The sequence below is a fragment of the Sceloporus undulatus genome, chromosome 6 (assembly GCF_019175285.1).
Source record: "Sceloporus undulatus isolate JIND9_A2432 ecotype Alabama chromosome 6, SceUnd_v1.1, whole genome shotgun sequence".
NCBI lineage: Eukaryota > Metazoa > Chordata > Lepidosauria > Squamata > Phrynosomatidae > Sceloporus > Sceloporus undulatus.
The window spans coordinates 147139550-147153552 of record NC_056527.1 but is presented as its reverse complement, the minus strand read 5'-3'; the positions used below and the strand labels follow the sequence as shown (position 1 = coordinate 147153552).

The following is a 14003-nucleotide window of genomic DNA, read 5'->3' as shown; positions in this document are numbered from 1 at the left end:
TACACAACCCCATTATTTATTTGTAGAGGGCATTACAGAGTGTTTATTTGACAAGGTTTCCCATGACATTCTTGCAAACAAGCAATGTGACGAGACAAAGTAACTGTTACATGGATTGTAACTGGTTGACCGGCCGAATGCAAAGGGTGCTTAACAATGGCTCCTTTTCATCCTGGAGAGAAGTAACAGTGGGGTCCCACAGGCGCTGTCTGGGAGCCAGTGCTATTCAACATCTTTATCAATGACCTGGATGACAGAATTGGGAGCATACTTATCAGATTTGCAGATGACACCAAATTAGGAGAATAGCTAACCCAGAGGACAGGATCAAGATTCAAAATGACTGAAGACAGAAAGCTGGGCCAAAGCTAACAAATGAATTCAACACGGAGAATGTAAGGTTGCACTTAGGGCGGAAAATGAAATGCACAATAGAGGATTGGGGACACCTGGCTGAATGAAACTACGTGTGAAAGGGATCTAGGAGTCCAAGTAGACCACAAGTTGAACATGAGTGAACAGTGTGATGCGGCAGCTAAAAAGGCCAATGCAATTTTAGGGTGCATCAATAAAAGTATAGTGTCTAGATCAAGAGAAGTAATAGTGTCACTGTATTCTGCTTTGGTCAGGACCCACCTAGAATATTGTGTACAGTTCTGGGTGCCACAATTCAAACAGGACATTGAGAAACTGGAGCGTGTCCAAAGGAGGGTGACTAAAATGGTGAAGGGTCTGGAAATCATGTCCTATGAGGAACGACTTAGGGAGCTGGGGATGTTTAGCCTGGAGAAAAGAAGGTTAAGAAGTGATATGATAGCCCTGTTTAAATATTTGAAGGGATGTCATGTTGAGGAGGGAGCAAGCTTGTTTTCTGCTGCTCCAGAAAACAGGACCCGGAACAATGGATGCAAGCTACAGGAAAAGAGATTCCACCTCAACATTAGGAGGAACTTCCTGACAGTAAGGGCTGTTCGACAGTGGAATGCACTCCCTTGGAGAGTGATAGAGTCTCCTTCCTTGGAGGTCTTTAAACAGAGGCTGGATGGCCATCTGTCGGGGATGCTTTGATTTGGATTTCCTGCATGGCAGGGGGTTGGACTGGATGGCCCTAGTGGTCTCTTCCAACTCTACGATTCTATGATTCTATGATATTGTTCTATTGATTCCAGGGAATTTAATTTGACTTTGTTGCAAGATGTTATATATGCACATAAAGAGATGTTATGTACATTTGAAATAGCAATAAATGCCAAGTACTGCTCATCTGTCTGAATAGCTATGGATTTCTTCACTTTCCAGCTGCAACTGATTTTTATGAACAAAGGAGTGTTTTAGTATACAGCATAAAATGGCAAATGAAGAATGACAGCTTCTGTTGTAATACATACCAAGAGGCTTCCTGTAATTTAACTGAATTATGACATATATTGTTTTGTTTAAGACTGGGGGAATTGAACAGATTCAATATGAATTGGGTGTGGAACCAGATTGAAAAGCAGTTTTTCATTTCCTGGGTTAAATATTTCCTTTGTTGATTTTGTATCAACCACTCCCCTGTATGATCATTCGTACTTAAAGTGTCATTTCTCTGAAATTCCATAGTGCAAAGTAACTGCTTCAAGAGCAGGTACTTTTCTAAAGAATCCTAACAGTGTACAGAACAAGAAGTTCTGGAACCACATTCTTCTGTTATGATTTGATACTGCCTACTTCCACAAAACTAGATGGCAAATTTCACAAGGGAAACCCCCCAGATTTGCCAATGACAGCATTCTGCCATTTATCCTGTGGATGACTGAAAAACTTATGTACATGTACCTGGGAATCACATTGAGCTCAACAGGATTTGCTTCTGAGTAGTCATGCTTCATAGGTGTGCCATTCAAATCCCTACTCTGCCCAAAGAGGTTAAACCACCTTGCTCTTAGCTCTGGCTCTAATCATTTATGAGGAAGTTTACGTGACCCTGGTACAAATCCCTTGGGAAACCTCATTGTTTACTTCCTCCCACTGTGACAGCTGTTTTATCTATTCCTATTTTCTGCTTCCTGTGTTTAACCAATTACTGATCCTGCCCAGTCTTTTCAGAACTATACAAAGATATAGCTGGCATTTCAAGAATATGAGATAATGCTAGGATGCCCCTTTCTCAGGCTCCAAGTTGAGTCGATCAATCTTCACCTGCCAATTTTAATATCATGTTACTCCTCCTCATGTGAGGCACAGGAGGGGAAGATCCACATTCAGAATTAATACTTTTCTTTATCAGTCATAAACACACACACACACACCATCCCACATCCACTCACAAACTGCTCCTCAGTGCCATGTGCTGTAGCCTGGATAAACCAGAAAGGGTCTTGCTATTATATACAGAGATAATACCAATTGGGTATTAAAATTATTTTTCAAAGCAGCACTCAAAAAGTTAATGCTACACGCATATGTTTCTAATCTCTCATGTAATGCCCAGAAATCAATATTCATGTATTCTGTGGTTCACAATCTATTTTACCAGTAGTAAATTACTATACTTTATTGTTGTGTGCCCTAAAGCTGTTTCCAACTCATAGCAACCCTAGAGTGAAACTATCACAGGGTTTTCTTGGCCAGTTTCTTCAAAAACGGTTTACCATGGCCTCCTTCCAAAGCTGAGAGAGAGTGACTTGCCCAAGGTCCTTCAGTGGTCCTTCAATGAGCAAGTATTTCTGAACCTTGGTTTCCCTGAGTACCAGTCCAGCACTCAAACAACTACACCACCCTGGCTCTCTCGTTGTTGTATTTTTGAGACATCAATTTACTATTTATCTACACTTTAGAGAATGTGGGGCTCTCTGGGCCAAATCAGACATACATTTCATTCACACAGAACAAACTGCCTTCACTTCTTGCTTTTCCTCACCTATCACTAACTCTGAAAATCAGGCCAAGCTGGAGAGAACTTTGTTGTAGGAAAATGAGATGAGTGAGGAAGGAAGCGGGGCAGGACTTTGACCGCTGTTCCCACATGCTCCATTTTATGTCTTTTTCTATGTAAATATACAAATTTCTAGTCTCTGTGTGTGTAAGAGAGAGAATAACAGAGGTAATGGGATATTTTTACATATAACATGTATTTTATATGAAATTTAAAAATAAAGTTTTACATTTCATATAAAATGTAACATTGCATATTTGAACAATTCTATTACCATTCAAACTCCCCTCCTAACCGCCCACCACTTGAGATACACCTCTGTCCCCAGAGGTTTCACTCCTTGCTTCTGATGAAGTGGAAGTCTATGGCTGCTCTTTTTTATGTTGGTTTCAAAGGTGCTTCAGGAGTCCCTTATGTGAAACAGACTAACACAGCTATGTGTCTTTAAATAAAATAAGCATTGTTGTCCCATATTGCCTTGTTGGACCTAACCAGATTTTAAGAGACCTTTGTGTTTCCTTGGCTATAGCAAACAAAAAGTTCAGGAGATAAAACAGGGAAGTTTCTACAAAGCAGGAAAAAAGTTAGTTTTTCCCCCCACTCTGGCTGTTGTTGTGGCACAACGGTATGGACACACTGACAAGTCTAAAACTTTCCCCAGACTAGTAGCTTTTGTAAATTTATTTGCAAGGCTACCTCCTGGATGGCCCTTGTGGTCTCTTGCAACTCTATGATTCTACTACAGTGGCATCTCAGAAGCATGCCTTTACTCAGGAACCTGATGAGCCAATAGGGGCTGAAACACAATGCGCTTATTAAGCCTTAGCTGTTGGACAGGGCAAACCAGCTACTGCCACTGAAGCACCCGCCTGCCACCCCACCTTCAAAGAATGGAGCCCAGCCCCATTGGGAAAAGCACTTGGGCATTCAGCAGCCGGCAGCTATTTCCACATGACCTCCTGAAGTCATGGATGTGAGGATGACAGAGCTGTGAATGAGCTCACCTTGACACTGCCTCATAGTGCTGCCAGCCTTGCTTCACAACCAAGGACATTTCGTAGCAGGGGGTGCAGGGAGGAAAGGGGTCACATGTTCCTGGTTCACTTGGAAGCAACCCCATCCTCATCTAAAATTCTTTGATCCCAAACTAGAAGAGTGGACACTAGTCCCCAATTTATATTTAGGGGAGTGGGATTAATTTCCTTCACTCTTCTTTACTGTACTTTCCCAATTGCCTCCTCTACCATCCAGGCTGCTATTTGCACTTAATGGGAAAGCATGCAGGTAGCATACAGGCACCAGCAAATGTTCCCTCAAGGAGGAAACAGCAGCTGGAGAGGAGGACACAGCTTTGAATCAGGGAAGCAGCACAGGGGCAGGGCTACATATCACATCTAGTTGTGTCAAGGGAGTCAGAGGCTCTGACTAGAAACCTTTGCTATGAGTCAAGGGCATAGTAAATGAAATGCTGTTCAGGAGTCAGAGTTGTCAAATGACTGGAAGAAGTCTGAAAGAATAACAGAAGATGCAGTGCATCATTTGTCTCACAACACAACACAACATACTAGGGGCCAAACTACACATTATGTTATTCACACTTTTAAAATGTGCTTCAAACTATCTGCTTTTGTTCTGAAGCACACACAAGTAGGGGATTCCAAACTAGAACACACTCCCATTCAGGAACTGTCTGAAGGAAATTTACTTCTTCTTAGCTGTCATTTCTCCCCAAAGCTGTTGCCTTTAGTAAACGGTGCAGTAAGGGACAAAATGTGGATGGCTGCACTCGTAAATGTGTGTTTATAAAAGGAAACTGACACCGGGCCCTGATCCAAATTGGGAATACTTTCCAGATTGGTACCCAGTAGCTCCCCTTCCTTCGAAAGGAAACAGGACAGCTTTAGCATGCTTTGTGAAAAGGATGAATGACATAAGGCAGTGATGATGAACCTTTTAAAGGCCGAGTGCCCAAACTGCAACCCAAACCCCACTTATATACTGCAAAGTGTCGTGTCTGGCTTTCTAGTAACAAACTCTGGCAAACTTTGCGCTGGGATGATGGCACATGTGCCACAGAGAGGGCGCTGAATGCCACCTCTGGCATGTGTGCCATAGGTTCTCCATCACTGACATAAGGTGTAGTTCCCAGAAATGGAATAGAGACATCTTTCAAAAGGACCCTTGCAGAACCTAGGAAACTTAGTACAGATTTCTTGAACCTTTGCTTAATAAACCTGACAAAATTACCTGACTTTATTTTCACATGGTTGGAAAATTTCATCTAATATTTACTTCTTTTTACAGGGGCAAACAAATTATACTTAAGTTTTTGTTACTGGCTGTGGAGTCTGAGAACCCTCAAGAACTTACCTTTTTTGTGCTTTCAGTCTCACTTTTTTCTTCCTGGGAAACTGAGCCTTCTTCAGGGGGCAGGGTTAAGCGCAGGCGACAAACATTTGGCTAAAAGAAAGAAAAAAGTCTGCTCTCAGTATATTAATAACATTCCTTCCTTTGTGCAAAGGGTGAAAAGTTACTTTCTATTGAAGAGTTCCTCTAATCCAAAAGAAAGAAAAAACAGAAGCCAAGGGCAACTTTGTAATTAAATGTTGCTGAAAGACCAGGGAAAGGGCAGAGAGAGGAATGGCTAGAGAAACAGAGTAACAATTTTCTTTATCAGTTACACTTAGCAGAAATAGAATTACAGTATTTGTATAAACATATGGTTGTGGAGCAACAGGAATTTGGAATGTTATACATGCAAAGAGCGCAGTTGACAGTGGAAAAAGGAGATTTAATACTGGCATACCCCAGTTAACAAAGAAGCTTCTTTTTACCATGTCATTTTTTGCCTGCCCAGCCTCCCCTTTTCCTTCTTGTCCTCTGTCTGGCTGGACTTTTTAAAAGCACCATTATCATTTGGTAAATGGCGAAAGAGGGATGGAGAAACACAGACTTTTGATGCTGAGTTGCACCACCATGTCTGCAGTAAACAACACAATAAATCTTGGGTGCTATTCTGATCTAGCTGCTCCTTCTTCACCTGTTTCTGTGTGCAAGAGGCAAGTAACCAACCTCCAGAATCCCTTACTGAACATGCATGGATACAAAAACAGAGAAAAGGGGAGAGCAGCATGTGAAGGAAGTATTGCCCTGAAAGTATGGCCACCAAAATGGAATTCACAAGAAAGGAGGCTGGCAAAAGAAAATGTCGTCCCTGAGCACCTTTTGTAAGAAGCCAAGTGCTGTCTGGTGTGTGTGTGTGTGTGTGTGTGTGTGTGTGTGTGTATATATATTTTTACTCATCTGACCTGTTGTCTAATTTACATGTGCATATTGTTACTTCTGAATAAAACATTTGCTGAAACATGTTGAAATGTTCGTCTTCTTTAGTGGTGTAGAAAACTGTCCCCATTCTTTTCACGTTATTTCTGCCTCCAGTACCAAATTTTCTGCCAAAGAGGGAATGTCCAAGAATAAACTGACTTCATTAACGCCACCTGTGCCCAATTCGTATCCATAAAACTGCAAAGTAAGTGTGGGAAGCAAAAGCCTAATTCACTTGAACCTTTGTTCTCAGCCTCTCAGGTCTGTTTAATTTTTTAAAACCATTTTGAAACACCTAGTTTTATGTACATGTCTAAGGATAAAGTAAAATACAGTACTACTTTTTAATACAGAACTACCTTTGCTGCACAAACACAAGATTTACAACTTTCCTATCAATCACAGATGACAGAAAGTAATTTATTTTATTACTTTCTATCATCTGTGATTGATAGGAAAGTTGTAAGCTTCCTGGGTCTTAATATAAGGCAAGTGTTACTTGACTTAACATTTTACCTGCAAGAAACAAATGTTAAGCATATCTGCCAGTTCTATTGTGGTTGAATCTAGAAGGTCAAGCTAGTGTTTAAAAAACTATTTAAAGGAGAGTAACTGTTACAAACACTCCTTCTCTAGCTCTGCCAGTGTTTTAATGCAGCCTGAAAGAAGCAGTCAAGATCTTAATCTTAATTATGAGACATTTCAAAAATAATTTGAACACTTTTAACTAAGGCTTTAAAGAGATAATTGTCAGTATCCAGGGCAGCTGTAAAATCACAATTGTTCATTCCTTTAAAGCCTTTTCACACATTAAGCTATGCTTAAGTACTTCTAAAAGCATGTTTCAGAACAGAAGTGTGCTTCTTTGGTGGGTCTGGGTGGGGCACCCCAACTGATAAAAATGACCAACAATGGAGGGGAAAACAAGCAAAATCAGACCTAGTAAGGCAGAAGGCCATTTCTGGTTTTTAAATGTGGATTTTTTTAAAAAGAAAAAAACCTGTCACCTAGCAGAAAGGTAAATCAGTGTGGCTGGTGAGCAGGAGAGTGTAAAAAGCGACTCGGGGCCACATGTGACTCCAGGGGCATCTGTTACCTGTCCCTGCTTTAGAGCTCCCTTCCATCAAAGATTCTTGAATGTAAGTGTAGGATAAACACGCTTACAAAACAAAGCTCCCTACTTCAGTTTCCACCTTCTTTTTAAAAACAGCATTCTTCATGGAAGGATTCCAGCTGCAATCAGACCAAATGCCTCCATGCTGACCTCACAACCAATGTCCATCTAAGCTCAGAAAAATGTGTGAATTGTTTTCAAATGAACAAAAAACAAGGCAAGGCAATTCTTCTGGGGGGAAAAAAAGACTAATCTTACAACAAAACAAATGTCTTGTAGGTGCTATTACAAAAACACATGCTCATCTTAAATATGATCCAAGCCCAGTGATGCACACAACAGGGCTAAAGCCATTTTGAGAAGCACTCAGGCGAGTTTAGCCTCCGCAGTTTCAATTACAAGTGAAAGACCAAGTGAGAATGAAGCAGATTAAGGGATTAACTTCTTGAGTAGTCACACTCTTATAAATAGAAACTACTTTTTTTTAAAAAAAATAGACCGAAGAGGTAATTGTCCAAAACATTAACTAATAATATTATACACAGCATTTGCTCTGAGCTTCTAAGTTGTTTTATCGGGCCCATTCCCAGAGATGGCCAGTGATTTTTCCTGGTAGTGGAATAATAAAACCACTCCAGTTTTCCAACTTATGCTGACTCTAAGGCAAACCTATCATGGGGTTTTCTTGGCAAGATTTGGCTTTTCCTTCCTCTGAGACTGAGAGAGTGGGACTTGCCCAAGGTCACTCAGTAGGTTTCCATGGCTGAGTGGGGTCTTGAACGAAGCAAAAACTAGTGTTTTTCTTGAGATTTGAAGCACAGGTTCAGGCAAGAGACATAGGCTCCATAGACAGCCAGAGTCAGCTTTGCCCTAAAGCAAAGCAATAAAAACTCTGGGTGGCATACATGTACCTGCATCAAATAAACAGGATCTATTATTCCAGATAAATTAATTAAACTGTGATGAAAAGATAGGAGCTTTCTTCTGAGTTCCAAATCCTCCTCCTTTTCCAGAGATCTTGTAGTGAGGAAGAAATGTTAAACAGTGTGGAGTCGGAGGAGAAGCTTGCCGCTGCCAGAAGACACAGTAGTTCTGGAGGACTAAAAGAAGAGTCAATCCAATTCACAACTAGCTAGCAGTGCCACAGATCCATGTGGCTAGCAGCCATAAATGTCTAGCCATAATCCAAGAAACTTCCAAACATACAAGGGAATATCACCTCGAGATTGCAAATCCAGAAGTCTTATTCCACCGAATGGAAGTTTCAGGAGGAAAGGTCTACTATCCTCATGCCAGACATCCCTCTCCAGTCAAACTATTCAGACCACATAAGATGCAAGGTGACAGAGAGAGAGAGAGAAAAGTCAAGAGGTTATTTACGAGAACATGTTTGTTTGTTTTTTAAAGTAAAAAAGATTAACTATTAGAGGGGTATGTTTTTAAAGAGGCCAACACTCCAACATCATCTGTGGGCCGTTTTGCAAATGTACCAGGATTGCCCATTCTTGTTCCTCCAGTTTCTGAGGATTAAGGGACAAGGTCTATATACAGACCGCACTAAACATGCAGAAGTCACCATAGGATGATGCATTAAACATGAGGAGAGGAGGCTGAATTAGAGCAGCAACGCTAGCGTTTGTGCACAAGCCAGCTCATATGTTGAATTGTCTTCATTATCTTTGCCCAGATAACAAGCAGCTTAGGAGAGAATACATAGGGAGGGTGCCTTCTTTCATTTTATTCTGACTTCACCCAGAGTAAGGTAGAGCCTGGGGAGTTTGTATGAGCTACCCAGCCATCTTTACATTTGAGCAGTGTTTGTGACTTATACAAAACACACCAGAGTCTTGCAATCTTTACAGAAGAGCTTTCTCTCAGACCCAACACCATTGCAGGCACATTTGCTGAAGGCATAGGAGAAGACCTTCTCTGTAGCTGCTCCTAGGATGTGGATTTGTGGGTTTCCCTCACACTGGAGGCTCAGTTGGCCCCCTCTCTGGTCTCTTTTCGTCAGTAAAAGCATGGTGCAGTGATTTGAGAGTTGGGTCTACAGCTCTGGAGACCAGGATTTGAACTGCCATTTGGCCACTGAAACCCACTGGCTAACCTTGGGCAAGTCCCACATTCTCAGCCTCAGAGGAAACCCTCCTCTGCACAAATCTTGCCAGGAAAACCTGTCACAGCTTTGCTTACGGTCACCATAAGTCAGAAACAACACAAAGGCACACCACCATCACAGCCACCTTTTCATTTAGGAGGCTTTTGGCTCTCAATTCGTTGTGGCAGAAGAGTCTTTTAATGGGGTCTTGTTTATTTACCTGTAGGCTGGCTAATGCTTTCACTATCTCTTTATTATGATTTTTTAAAACATATAAGTTGTTAATCATTTGGTTCTTTTTGAAGACCAAGTAGGATACCATGTTTTTAAACAAACAAATACCTATAAGGTGGAAGTGAATAAAACGCAACTCCTTTCCCTTGTCTTTTCTCATTGCAGAACTTGGGAGGGACACCCAGAGAAACTGTTTAGCAGCAAAGACTTCACACAAAGCATAGGAAAGTCACTGGCTTAGGATACATCCACACTGGAGAAACAACCTGCTCAAGGCTATGGAATTCTGGGAGTTGGAGTTTATTGTGAGCCCATACTGGAGCCAAACCGGGTTATTTCTCCAGTGTAGATGCAGCCTTAGAGAGCCTGAGAAAAGGATTATTAGACCAAGGCCCTGAACAGGTGTGACCTATCACTGGCTATTAGCAAAGTTGGTTCAGTATTTTGAAGGCTGAAACCAGCAAGACAAAAGAGTTCAAACCCATTTTTTATTTATTGTAATATTTTTATTCAGTTCTTCCTCTAAATCCATCCCACATTCCCCTCACACAGTGTGTTTTGGATCACAGAAATATAAACCCATGCTTCTTAGGTCCAAAGCACACTGCAGAAATAATCCAGTTTGAGACTGTTTTAGCTGCCTTGGCTCAGTGCTAGGGAATCCTGGGAATTGTAGTTTATTGTGGCCCCAGAGCTCTCTGACAGAAAAGGCCAAATGTCTCACAAAAACTGCAGTTCCTAGAATTCCCTAGCACTGGGCCAGGGCCATTAAAGTGGTCTCAATGAACCTCAATTATTATTTCTCCAAAATGAGGCTGAAGAAGGAAAAAACCAAAGTGAGGCTAACTGCTGCCAAGGGCGACAAAATGGCACCCTCTCCACCTGAAGTCTTCCTTTCGGTTATGTTTTGTGATGTGCTTTTATTTTTACTCTTTGTACTGTAGCCCACCTCCATCTGCAGGGAGAGGCAGGATAAAGATAAATATTATGATCATCACTATTATGTTTATTATTCTTAAGTCAAAAAGAGGCTGAAGAAGAAGAAGAAAAACCAAAGTCAGGCTAACTTCCACTAAGGGCAACAAAATGGCGGCCCTCCAACTGAAGGAGGCGTTTGAAGCCCAACCGCCGTCGCCCTCCCTTCCCGCCTTTTTTCTGCGCAGGCGCAGTCGCGCAGAGTGGCCTCCCTGAGGTAAAAACCGTCGAAGCTCTCTAGTCTCGGTCTCCTTCTCTTCCCTCAGAGGCCGCCGCTCGGGGCTCCTTTTTTCCTTCTTAGAGGCGAATAATTAATCCCCTCATTAATACTTAATTAACTGTCTCACGCACGAGGCTGAGCCTTGGTTGCCGGAGTCACAAACGGCCATAAGGCGAAGGAATAGTGTCGCCTCACGACTACTATTAAACTCTCGCCTGGAGCCTCACCTTCCTCTTGGGGGCTTGTCCTGCTCCGTGCCCGGGCTTCCTCGGGACGGCGGTGGTCAGGGTCAGGGCCGAGCTGTAGCGGGACATCGTCTCCCTTTTCTCAGCCTTCTCCCTCGGTGGCAGCCGCTTCTTGGCCGAGCGAGACTGTGGCGGCAGGCTTCTTCGCGACGAGGCTCAGGGCGGGGAAGGGAGGCAGGCAGGCCAGGAGGAGGCAGCCCCGTCCCGCCTCCGGAAAGCGGCCTGAGGCGGCGACGCCTCACAAAACGGCTTCTCTGAGGGGAATCTAACTCCCTCACGTTTAGAGCCTGTGAGGGAAGGGAAATTATAATGATAATCAGTAATAATAAATAGACCGAATTGGTGATATATTTATGTAGAAAGAAAGGGATTTAAGGTACTAATTTATCATGGCTTCTCTGGGGGGAATCTAACTCCCTCACATGAAGAGCCTCTGAGGGAAGGAAAATCATCATCATCATCAGACCTAATTGGTGATATATTTATTTAGAAGTATTATTTAAATTTACAGCGCTATTTAAATAAAGGTTAATAATAATAATAATAACCATAACCTTAAAGGAAAAGAAGGATAAGAGAATATTAATAATGGCTAATGTCTTGTACTGAGGCGTATAGATAGATGGATTTGGGTTACTGAACGGAGGTAATGAGAAAGGAATTAAGATTTACACTTTTAAAATACATTATGGGTGTTAAAGTAGAATTTGCAGACAGATTAGTCATAAGATAAAACTACACATTGGATAAATGGAGACATGGCTAGTAGGAAAGTTACAGTAGCTTATGTTAATATGTTTTTATACTTATCTAAAATGTAGAATAAATGTAATGTAGAATGAATAAAATATAAATGTAATGTAGAATAAATGAAACATAAAATAAAATGTAGAATAAAAAAAGTTGAATGTGAAGTATTGGTTTTGTATGTAATTGTATACGTAATATGGGTTGTTATCTATATGTAATGGATAGTTAATGTTGGTTGAATGATGTAATAAATAATTATATATATATATAGAGAGAGAGAGAGAGAAGTATTTGTTTATTGGAATGTTTTGCTGCCTTGAATCCCTACATTGGGAGAAAGGCAACATCTAAGAAAATAATACTAATACTAATAATATTTGAATGCTTCTATTCTTCCCTATGAGCTCAAGGCGGTGCTGATAATGGGTTATGTTTGTAGTCAAATAATACATTTTGTTGGTGTTGTGTGCCCTTCAGACATTCCTGACTTCTGGCGACCCTAAGGCTGCATCCAGACTGGAGAAATAACCTGATTTGGTACTGCTTTAACTCTTTTTTGGCTCAAGGCTATGGAATTCTGGGAGTTGGAGTTTGTTGTGAGTCCAGAGCCTAGCAGAACTCCCTGGACCCCACAACATACTCCAACTCCCAGAATTCCATAGCTTTGAGCCAGAAAGAGTTAAAGCGGTACTAAACCAGGTTATTTCTCCAGTCTGGATGCAGCCTAAGGCAACCTTATCACAGAGTTTTCTCTGCAAGTTTCTCCAGAGAGAGTTTACCATTGCCATCCTCTGAGGCTGAGAGAGTGTGACTTCTTGCCCAAGGTCACCCAATAGGTTTTAGCCAGGATTTGTTATAGGCAAACGCTCAAACCACTGCACCACCACACTGGCTGCCATTATATATTATTGTAAGCTAAAACAAAATATATGCAGTACAGATTGTGGGATTTAGATTAAATAAATAAAAGAGGAGAATGAAGACAGTGTGCAAATAGGTATTGTTTACCCAGTGATACCATAGAACCCAAGGCAGCAGTGACTTGGTTACAATTAGGTGAGATGGGAGGAATATATCAGAGCGTCAATAAAAAGTAATTCTTTTTTTAAAAATCCCTTTCAGAAGTCACTGAAAATGGAAGTTAATGGCACAGAGAAGAAGATTTTGTTTATTTACTTAATTATAAGAAGAAAACAGAAATTTAAATTTATGCATATGTTATTAGTTAAGACCTATGTAAAATACAAGATGTATTAGGCTAAAGTATAAGCACATTTGGCTGTAATGAGATAGATGTTACGTAAATTTGTATAAAAGTTCATAATAAAAAAAGGTTGAATGTGGTGCCCTAGGGTCCAAGGAAGATAAATAAATGTAGGACCAATAAATAACAGTGTTTTAAAAGGCTGAAACAAACATGCTAAGTCATTTGTCACTTAAAACTGTAAGACTGTAGCACATGTGCAAAGGGCACAGAATGAATTAGTAGCCCCTTCACGAAAGCCATGCTTTGACTTTGGTGCCTGAAGCACCCAAACATTGATGCCAATTGGTCTTCCAAAATAAAGGCTGGAATGTAAAGCTCCCAGCAGACCAGTTCTTCCGCAACAGATGTCCAAAATGCACTGTAGAAATAATCCAGTCTGAGACCGCTTTAACTGTCCTGGCTCAATGCTAGGGAACTTTAGGAACTGTGGTTTTATTAACTTTTAAATTTACAGCGCTTTATAAATAAAAGTTAATAATAATAATAGTTTTGTGAGACATTTAGCCTTCTCTGTCAGAGAGCTCTGGGGCCACAATAAACTACAATTCCCCAAATCCCCTAACACTGAGCCAGGGCAGTTAGAGTGGGCTCAAACTGGATTATTACTGCCGTGTGTTATGGACCAGAGTCTCTTAAAACATCCATAGACATGTAAGAAACATTTATGTTCACCCAAAGTCTTCATGAGGCTAAGTTGTATCAACTCCTCTCAAGTGTGTGTGTGGGGGGGGGGCACATTTTAACAATTTTGGGGGATTTCTCTGCTTCTTGTATTTACTACATGGGTTTATACTTCTCAGAAAATGGATTTCAACTTCTGCCATTTCTAATTCATTCTTTTCATCAACAGAGCGTCGTA

At 41.1% G+C, this 14003-nt stretch overlaps 1 protein-coding gene across 1 annotated transcript in view; it reads right to left on the bottom strand.

Moving 5' to 3' along the window:
- Positions 1-11302, bottom strand: part of LOC121932607 (myocardial zonula adherens protein-like) — a 44935-nt gene extending 33633 nt beyond the window's left edge. The window contains exons 1-2 of the mRNA XM_042471422.1: positions 11110-11302; positions 5288-5377 (exon numbers count right to left, since the gene is read on the bottom strand). Of these exons, the coding sequence (XP_042327356.1) occupies positions 5288-5377; positions 11110-11196 (177 nt within the window). The 5' untranslated portion in view covers positions 11197-11302. The remainder of the gene's footprint in view (positions 1-5287; positions 5378-11109) is intronic.
- Positions 11303-14003: the final 2701 nt, after the last annotated feature.